The sequence below is a fragment of the Festucalex cinctus genome, chromosome 6 (genome assembly GCF_051991245.1).
Source record: "Festucalex cinctus isolate MCC-2025b chromosome 6, RoL_Fcin_1.0, whole genome shotgun sequence".
Classification (NCBI taxonomy): domain Eukaryota; kingdom Metazoa; phylum Chordata; class Actinopteri; order Syngnathiformes; family Syngnathidae; genus Festucalex; species Festucalex cinctus.
The window spans coordinates 25,313,248-25,323,995 of NC_135416.1; the positions used below are offsets into that span (position 1 = coordinate 25,313,248).

General features: G+C 41.3%; 1 protein-coding gene across 1 annotated transcript; it reads right to left on the reverse strand.

Moving 5' to 3' along the window:
* Positions 1–2,675: 2,675 nt before the first annotated feature.
* sp6 (Sp6 transcription factor) lies at positions 2,676–10,542 on the reverse strand. The gene is made up of 2 exons (XM_077524898.1): positions 10,384–10,542; positions 2,676–4,182 (listed from the first exon to the last, which is right to left on the reverse strand). Exon 2 carries the CDS (start codon positions 4,061–4,063, stop codon positions 3,155–3,157), a length of 909 nt encoding a protein of 302 aa, XP_077381024.1. The 5' UTR covers positions 4,064–4,182; positions 10,384–10,542; the 3' UTR covers positions 2,676–3,154.
* Between the last annotated feature and the right edge of the window lie 206 nt (positions 10,543–10,748).

Sequence of the window (10,748 nt, forward strand, 5' to 3'; positions counted from 1 at the left end):
AGAAAGAAAGAAAGAAAGAAAGAGAAAGAAATGTCTGCACAAAAATGAGGCACCACTGGAAAAGATTGAAAATAATTTGACCAGAGAGACATGTTTAGCTCAGGTGTGTCCTTTAATTGACGTCACAAGCTTCTTCAAGCTTATAATACTAAACTCCTCACTGTGCTTTTTGGTGACTTGATGTGTATCAGACTAAACATGGATGACAGAAGGAGAAGGAGAGAGTTGTCTCGGGATATTAGAAATAAAATTATAGAAATGTTAGTTAAAGGTAAATGCTAGCCTATAAGACACCTCCAAAGCAGCTTGATGTTCCTGTGCTAATGATGGCACATATTCGTAAGTTCAAGATCCATGGGACTGTAGCCTGGACATGGCTGCAAGAGGAAAATTGGTGATAAATTCAAGAGATGAATAGTTTCAAATGGTTTCCAAAGAGCCAAGAACAATCTATAAAGAGATTAATAGTGCAATCCGAGGCCAAGGTATATCAGTTTCAGCCAAAGTGGACTTCATGGGAGATGATCAATGAGGACACCACTGTTGGAAGCAAATCATAAAAATGTAAGATTGAAATTTGTGAAAACGCATATTGACAAGCTACAAAGATTTTGGACAGATTTTGGACAAAAGTGGAGCTTTTTGGCACATCAACTCTATAGTCATGCTACAATTTGCAATGTTGTGACTTTCCTAACCAAATAATTGTACAATGAACTATCCACCCCCCCCCCCCCCCAAAAAAAAAAAACAAAACAGCTTGTCTTCAATAGTGTGAGCTGAAGCATATCCCAACTGACGGGTGAGGTACACCTGGTCTGGACTGGTTGTCGGCCAATCACAGGCCAGGACAGTGAGGGCACAAGAAACCACTCACACTCATATTCACAACTATGGACAATTAATAAGCTTCAGTGAACCTATAACAACGTTTTGGGAGTGTGATAGGAAGCCAGATTACCTACAAAAACAACATGCCAACTCCACCCTACAGGAAGGCCGGAGCCCAGATTGCAGCCACCAACCCCAAAACTGTTATGTATAGGGCCTATATCTTCGACCCCCTTAAACAAAGCAATTCATATTGCATATCAATGAGATACGAATAAGAATAGTTCATACTTGCAAATAATTTAAATGGCAAAACAAAATTAAAATAAACACATGTACACAGGTTTGTTTGTTTTTTATTCATAGGGAGGACAATAATAGTTTAAATAAACAATATTACACCACATCATCACCATCAATGTTTTTTATTACAGTCGCTACAACTTAAAATGACAAGAGAAATTTATTTTAAAAAGTATATTGTGCTAATGTTAAAACCAACATAAAGGAAACACCATAAACTATTACTAGATATAATATTAATATTCAGTACACAACAATTAACCAACCACTGTTAAGTTTCTTATCTTCCAAGACTGCAATATTGTAAACTTCCTAATTACAGTAGTCATTATCTTAGTCATTTCTTAACCTCTTCCTTGATGCTTTTAGTTTTAAAATGTGTAATTATTCAAATTATCATTGTACATTTAAAGATTTTCTTTAAACATGGAAATAGCATTGCTGATGAGATTTTGATTTATATTCCTAACGGCACGCGTTGTGTTGAAGTTCATCACCTGGAGAAATCCAGGAAAATTTTCCCTCCTTCAACAGTAGTTTCTTTGCAATACATGTGCCTGTTGTGGTTATTATGTACTTATCATCTACAGACTAACACCAACCAATTGTTTTCATCTTTCAATGAAATCCAAAGAGATGTGAACACCTTTTTGACAGATCACGTCACAAAATTATCTAGTAGATGCAAACATTGATTGAGGGGAGGTGCATATAGAATTGCATTCGGAGACAGATACAATTATGAATGTTGGGCGTTCACATCGATGTGCCCTTTAATTTTTCATTGATGATCTGGTTACTACTGCTTTGGCCACATGGACCAGTGGATTCTAATTTCTTGAGATATTGCAAACATCAACAAGGCTCCTGGTAGCATTAATAGACAAGGCATTTATGATTGACGTTATCATAAGTGATATTTGGTAACCACTTTTTTTTCCCAGATCGATGCCAGAACCAGTTCTCAAGTATTGAGTAGTTTGAGTAGTTGAAATCTCCTACATTTGTAATTTCTAGTTCCTGATTGTAAAATGGCCACAAGAGGGCGACCAATAGCTACTAGTATCAAGCTTCTATCGCGACTATACCGATACCTTGAAATCAGCATGATTCCAATACTGGTATCAGTCCTCGCCCAACCTCTGATTGATATAGTTGTCATTTTTTTAAAAGAATCTTACACTGCTGAGACCACTGTTAACTGTGAATATGCATATATCCATGTTTTGACATCATTTGTGGGAATTATTTCCATTTGCTAGACAAGTGATGTGTCAATTTGCTTAATTTTCTTTATCCCAAAAAATGTATTCAAATTGTCTTTCTTTCATTAATACAAAAATGTAATTACCATAGCAATCAATGTTGTATGATCCACAAGTAAAGCTTGTAAGTCTTGCAACAGACTCTGGCATCAACTGAGTTGCTAAATTGACCATTTTATTGTATTTTTTTTTAACAACAAATGTAGGTATTAGTCGTTTATTAGGGATTATGAAAATAAAAGCAACAACACAGTGAAAACCTTGTGTAAGGGTGGCTTATGTGCAGAGGAATCCATTTATTTCTGGTTTAAATCCAGACAGTTATTCTTTTACGCCATTCTCCATCAACAAAACAAACAAACAAACAACTGATTTCCATTTTTCAAACTTTTCTTGTATGAATGTAGTCTGTTTATTTTATCATGCTGAAACTCTTCCCACAAGCCAGAATAAAAATATGACGGTGCTGTAAGCGCACTTTTGGTTAAAACACTTTTGGTTAAAACTAGGCAGAGGTCAGAGTGCTATAATAGTTAATCACTGAGTTGATGGCCCTGTAGTCAAGAGCAATAATTTTGTGAACTATAGAAGAACACGTTTGGATCCAAGGAGCTTCCATCTGTTTAGGCTTAAAAACCCAAACATGCAGCTGAATTATAAAACTGATAGCAGAAAGTGCAACAGAACAGATGGCATCCCTTTTTCGATCAAACTTCAAACAAAATTCAGAAAGTGATGAAATTAGCTGGACTAGACTACCCAGTTACACTGGAGTTGGAGGGGTCTGTCTCACATTTCAGCTTCATTGGAGGCTCAATGTTGTCAGGTGCAGACATGTTTGATGATGGCTGAGGAGGTGTGGGGGCATCCAAGCCTTTGCCCTCTCCGTTCACACTCTCCTCCCCGTGCCCTGCTGAGGGCTCATGCGTACGCATGTGCTTGGCCAGGTGATCACTGCGCATGAACACCCGAGGGCATAACGCGCAGCAAAATTTCTTGCTACCGGTGTGCGTCTGTAGATGGCGCTGCAGTTCATCAGAACGTGTAAAACGCTTGCCGCAGAAGAGCCAGTTGCAGACGAACGGCCGGTCCCCACTGTGCCACCTCAGGTGAGCCTTCAGGTGAGAGGTCTTAGCATACGCTTTACCACAGCCAGGGATGTGGCAGTTGTGCATGTGCTTCCTCCTGCTGTCATCGGCGCCGTGGCCCAGTTGCTCGGCCTGAACGCAGTTAGGGCAGCGACACGCTGCCTGGCCGGCACCTCTGGAAGACGAACGCCTCTGGGACTTGGGCCGGGCCAAGACGACGTTCTCCCGTGGCTCTTCCACCGCGAACAAATCTTGTTGCGAGATATCAGGAGCCGGCGGTTCCATCTTGAAGCCATCCGGAGGGAAGAGGTGAGGGGAGTGAGAGGCTGGCAGATGCTGAGTTAGCGGCAAGGAGCACAGTTGCGGGTCGGAAGCGTAGGAGCCTAAAGAAGAGTGGAGACTCATGGTGGGCCCTGGACTCACAGAAGGCAAGTCAGCGCTTTGCCCTGTGTGGAGGTCAACCCAGCTCGCAGACTGAGCATCCCTCTGAAGGTCCCACCAGAAAGGGATGTTCATGTCATCTGTGCTGCCACTAGATGGTGCTGTCCGTAACCAGGGTTCATAATGGTGGGCCATGTGAGCGTTGCAGGTGCACGTTTGTAGATGAGATCAGCGGCTCAAGCTGTTGTTCAGTATCTTTTTTTGGTGTTGTTCGGATGATTACCACATGGCGGGAAAGAGACGCTCTATAAAACCTGCAGACAGAAAGAGGGCAAATAATTAACTCTTAATAAACATCAGCTCTTTATTTGTTACACACATTCCAATAGTGACTTCGCAACACCATCAGCAATGAGGTCATTTTATGACTATGTATACGCCTTTGTGGCACTGACAAACTTCAAATATGCAGTCATTGAGGCCCAAATCCTCTTTAATACAACTTTTATCAACAAACCGCACACACACACCTCCCTCATTTCCATGGATACTCCGATCCTCACACTATGTGGCCGTGCAGACAGAAGAGAGGGGGAGACAGACATGTCCAGGCATGGGCCTGCCACATGGATCTGCTGCCAGGTACTTCCCATGGAAGACAGTCAAAGAAAAGCTTCAAGAAAACAACATCATGGTCCTGTGTCGAGGTAGTAGTGGGGGAAGATAAATGCCGGTACGGTTGGAGGAGGGAACAGCGGTGTGGGGTGGGGTGTTGACAGGGGAGCCGTTTGCTAAAGGAAGACGTTGCAGGGAGGTATGGCTGCAGGCCAAAATCTATTTGTACGTCTCTGAGGTTTGAAGAGAGGAGATGAAACTTGGCAGACAGGAGAACCTGTTTTTATGAATCACGCTTGATTTATCACCCGTCACAAGCCTTCAGGCGACGTACAAAAGAAACCCTGTAAAACACTTCACCTCAAACGCAACGGAGGCACCAGTTGTAGTTGATGACAAACTGACTGAGCGTCAAACAATGTCGAGAACAATCTTTTATAAAGGGCAGAAATGCTACCGTAGCCCTGTGTCTAGCAGCATTCCTGCTCTGAACAGTTCTGTACAACTTCAAAAAAATGTCAGTCAGCTGGAGGAGGAGGGCCTCTTTCGAAAGGTGACACAAAGCTTGTTAAAGTGCAACATGTCGGTGGAAACTGACAAGCCGAAAGCTGGCTGGACTTGCGCACGGCTCCCAACAATAAATTCCTTGCTCCAAACAATCTTGTTGACTTCCACCACACCCCCATCCTCGAAGATATACAATTAGTTTTACAGCAGGAAACCGTAAAAGACACTGAACTATGTATGTCTTAAGATCACTTGGAATGATACCATATATGACAGAGCAAACAGTACCGTCCTCGAGAGAAACGTTGTCAAGCCTACCACGTCGATGCAAATATGGTTTACATGCAGGCGGCGTCAGGCTGACTGACAGTGACGCACTCCCTCAGTTGATCTTCAGTTGTTGAGTCAACACAGACATACTCTTCCTTCTTGAGGGTCTAAGCACTCATAGATGGATTCTACATGCAATGACATCGTAAACCAATTAGTTTGGAATTCCCTAATGAAAGGTGCGGCGCTTAGGGTCAAACAGATTTATTCCATGTCGGCCTGGAGCCACAGGGACTGCTCTGAAATTTTTGGGGAATGTGACTCCGGCGTACGTCGGAATAGTCACCTGTACTCCTCTGTCACTGAGAGAATAAACAAACAAAGCATCCTCCTCCTCCATTTGCCAAAGTGCTGGGAAGACTGAGAGAAACAGCTGGCACAGGGAAAAGGGATGGGGCTGATGGGCAGTGGGGATCGGAGGTCTTGCCTGGGAAGAAGATTGAAGATGATGGTGCAGCGCAATGACAGAGCTGTGGTCATAAAACCTGCCTGGCCAAGACCCAGCACGGACCCCAGCTTACAAGGCGGCCATTGGGAGGAGGAACCAACAAACTGTTTGCTGAGAGGAGGAAAATACTCATGTCTTTGTTGTGTTGAATTGCATTTTAAAAAGAACCTCGACTGTGATGACAAGTTTGCTCCATATGATTTATTTGGTTGTTACTAACATACAGTATCTATGGGAGTCATTTTCCAAAAATCATTTCCAGTTGAATACTTTTTGTAGAAACTTTATTTGTATGTACACCACCATTGTTATTTACGTCGCAACGCATTCGCTGCGTGATGACGTAGAATGGCAGCTGGCTGTCTGCCTAATATAAAGAAACCAACATGCAATGGGCAGAGTCACCCTCCCCCACGCCGTGCTCTCGTCATTCACCAGACGCGTTCAGGAGTTTTGATCGTTCCTTGAGGAACGTTACGGTGGCTTACCTCGCTTTCTTTATACCCGTTTCGGGTTGCTCGGCAGAGAGCCAGACGCTATTCTACGTCACTACGCACTGAATGCGTTGCGACGTAAACAACAATGGCGGCGTACATACAAATAAAGTTTCTACAAAATGTATTCAACTGGAAATGATTTTTGAAAAATGAAACTCAAAGTTATTTTGGTAACAGCCAAATAAATCATATGGAGCAAAATTAGAGTCGGGTTCCTTTTACTTGTATTATATGAAAGGATGGGTGTAATATAAATATATATATAAAGTTTGATTTAATTTGATTCTAGTCAGTGTCTGCTCCTGTATTGATCAGTGGGGTCTCATTTAATTAAATATCTCATTAAAATGTAAGCAGAACTTAATTCTCGTGACATGGTAAAGTGCGGGCGGCACGATGTATGAGTGGTTAGCACGGCCGCCTCCCAGTACTGAGGACGCAAAATCGAGTCCGGGCTCCGACCTTCCTGGGTGGAGTTTGCATGTTCTCCCTGTGCCTGCGTGGGTCTTCTCCGGGTACTCCGGTCTCCTCCCACATTCCAAAGACATGCATGGCAAGTTAATTGGGCGCTCCGAATTGTCCCTAGGTGTGCTTGTGAGTGTGGATGGTTGTTCGTCTTTGTGTGCCCTGTGATTGGCTGGCAACCATTTCAGGGTGTACCCCGCCTACTGCCCCCAGCCAGCTGGGATAGGCTCCAGCACCCCCCGTGACCCTTGTGAGGAGAAGCGGTTCAGAAAATGGATGGATGGATGGATGGATGGATGGATGGATGGATGGATGGATGGATGGATGGATGGTGTGTGGCCATATCAGATCAGGTGAAAAGATGGAGTCGTTTGTTTAAAAGACAAAGGGAGGTGGAAGTGAAGAAAATGTGAACAGCGCAACTTGTACAATTTTTCTGCTTGACTGTAAGGTTGACCTGCACGGCTCAGGATTCTAGTTCTGTATGATTGAGGTCTGCTAATTTAGTTTAGACCAGTGATTCTTAGTCACGCATCGGCACCCATGGAGTCACCTATTCATGGATAGTTTACAACATCCATCCATCCATTTTCTTGACCGCTTATTCCTCACAAGGGTCGCGGGGGTTGCTAGCGCCTATCTCAGCTGGCTCTGGGCAGTAGGCGGGGGACACCCTGGACTGGTTGCCAGCCAATCGCAGGGCACACAGAGACGAACAACCATTCACACTCACAAGCACACCTAGGGACAATTCGGAGCACCCAATTAACCTGCCATGCATGTCTTTGGAATGTGGGAGGAGACCGGAGTACCCGGAGAAGACCCACGCGGGCACGGGGAGAACATGCAAACTCCACCCAGGAAGGCCGGAGCCTGGTAGTTTACGACATAAAAAAAAATAAAAAAAATAAAAAAATAAAAAAATGGGTGTCAACTCTAAGCAGATTTTCATTATTCGCGGACCGACCCAGTCCCTACCCTTCACAAATAGCGGGTTCCACTGTATCTTTGTTTATCACGCTATACCTGTACCAGCAACATGTACTTGTAGTGATAGACAGAAGATTGAAATTCTCTTCCATTAGATAGCAGAAAGCACGAAAAAACTGTATCCACCTGTTGTCCTTTAAAAAAAAAAAAAAAAAATCAGTCATGGCTTCTGTCGAGTATATCATCTTTGTGTTCAATTCAATAGGGACAGATTTCATATAGAGTAAACCAAATTGGGAATAAATTGAGGCGGGTTATTATTCAACTTCAACTTCAACTTTATTCCAGACTCTAAGTCCAATACAAACGAATAACAAAATATACACCATCAAAAAACAATAAAAGAACAATAAAAAACAATAAAAAACATTAAAAACCAATAAAAAACAATAAAAAACAGGGGGACTGTTATACAGTCATCAGGCAGTCATACCAATGTTTCCACATCCTAGACTGATACCGTACAGCACTACACTTAATATCAGTCAAAGACAGCACAACTTCATTCATAGTCCTATTCAAGCGACAAATAAAACTGTATACAAGCTTTCGCAAAGTAGCTTGTAATCCGTTTATTCTAGCTGTAACAAACAGCTCACTTGCTCTAGTCCATCTTGGTCTCCTAAGGAGCACCCGCAAAGCGTCATTGTAGGCCACCTGCAGCCTTTGCAAACTTCCTTTCTTGTAGTTTGACCACAGGTGAGCTGTGTACAGCGGTGTACAGTATGATTTAAACAATTCGATCTTCACCTTGTCCGTACAGAAACCAAACCTGCGAGCCAGAGTGTTTGCTTGTGCGTATAATGTCCTACATTGCCTATACATGTCATCATCATCAGACAGATCTTCTGTGAATATATGTCCCAGATACTTTATTTTATTCCTCACATGAAGCACAATATTGGACAGATAAAAAGCAGGAAATGTCAGACCTTTGTCTTCCCTCGTTCTACTATTATTTCAGTTGTTATACTTTTTGTGTATAGCAGCATAGCATGCTGTAAGATTTTTGTCATGTAAAATGGATTCTTTGGCCCAATGAAGGTTGGGAAGCATTGGTTTAGACAGATGTTTTGTATCTTCACTTAGTGTCATAGAAAGTCACAGAGCTTCAGTTGTCACAATAGAGTACCTCTATGTGTCTGATGCCGCTAGAAATGTATTTCTTTATTGTTGATTTATGGGCTGTCACCAGTTCAATTCATATTCATGTCCTGCCTGCCTTTTTCTCAAACGGAGCAGGTTAGGTTTGATTCTTCATAATGGAATGAACAATAGGAGGAAGTATACTAAAAAATATTTTTAAATGTGACATTTGGTTGTCATTATATAATATTAAACGTAAGCATTTCAAGAAATATTTGTCATAGTATGTAGTTTAACGAGTATTTTTAGCAGGCATATTTGAATATTTTTTTGTTTTATTAGATAGATAGATAGATAGCATGCATATAATAAATCAAATGTATTATTAGTATATTAAAACAATCAGTAAATATGGAGGAGTAATTCTCACTATATACTAACTTTTTAAGCGTAAGTACATAAAAATAATGGATTTACGAAGTATCACCCTTAAAACCGTTGGTGGATGAGGCATATGTACCTAATTTCAGTATTTATTGTTCTGCTGACTTTGAACTTTTACTCCACATCTTTGAAAGCGGATAGCTGTAGTCGCTACATTCCATTCTTTGTTAAAATGCTTGTCACTTTTTTCCAACCGTCGTGAATGACGACACGGCGTAATTGATTATTGTATAAGGTGGAAAAACAGGGACAGCAGCGATATGGAGGAATGAGAAGCAGTGAGCATTAAGGGCAATTATTCAGATATGCCCCATCCATGGTCTATTTTAAGAAAATCTTTTTGTTGTCAGTCACAAGACGATTTGTGGCTTTATTCCAGTGCACCAGCTTTTGGCGTTCAAACTGTCTTCAACTTCTTCTGGAAAAAAATAAATAAAACAAACGCACATACAGTAGCTACAGGTAATGTGTATTTTTATGTTACTATTACTGTCTATTAATATGTTTTGTTTTGGGAGGACCTGGTGACAGTTCAGTTATGTCAGAATTTAGCTTGCATCAAAGATGAATCCAGTATGCCCTACAAGCCATCTTCCCCCCAAAACAGTTGACCACGTGGGAAGTGTTATACGTATTTTGAGTGGAGGGAAGTTTTTAAAATTAAGTTTGAAGTCATCCAAACGGGTATTTTATATAATTGATAAGTATAAAGAAACTCATTTGAACTTTTAGCTGTTGTACTAAAGTAAATTTCAGTCTGTACCTTTTATTTATTTATTTATTTATTTATTTATTTATTTATTTATTTATTTTTTAACTTTTGCTAAGGAGTTGAATCAATAATTCCACTTTTACCAGGGATTTCTACACAAGTATCTGTTAAGCACACGGTACGAGCACTTCTGCCACGTCTGTTTAAACCTCTAAACATAGACCAAAAATAGAGCTTTAAATTACAGCGTAGGCTATTATCGACTTCTGTGGTAAGCTTTTTATGTCTCCAAAAGGGAAAAGCTCCTATTTGAATTATCACTCTATTCTCTGGGGGTGACGTCACATTGCCAAATCGTCACTAGATAGGTAAAATTGTCAAACACGAGCGACAGTCAAGATGATCACAATTCAACTGTTACCTTGTTGACTTTGAAAACTCCCCTTGAAGAGAATGTCACATTGGCTGAACGAAGTTTGGCTCAGTTCAACTCTGCTTCTTCCCCTGAGTGTGAAAAAGTCTGCAGAAGGGAAATATCCTCATCATATTTCACGCGCACATGTTCCACGCGAGGAGATGGTGCACGTAGGACAAGCTAATAGTTGTGTGACAAACTTTACAGTAGCGCGCGAGTCTTGGCTGTCAGGCCACGCCCCCTCCTGGCGTCTTTACAGACCGTGGAGTATTTCTTTCATTCCTCTTTTTATTTATGAGTCTCTTGTCTCGTTTCGCCATTTTTTTTTCTTTTTTTTTTTTTTTAAATTTTTTTTTTACGAATTTAATATG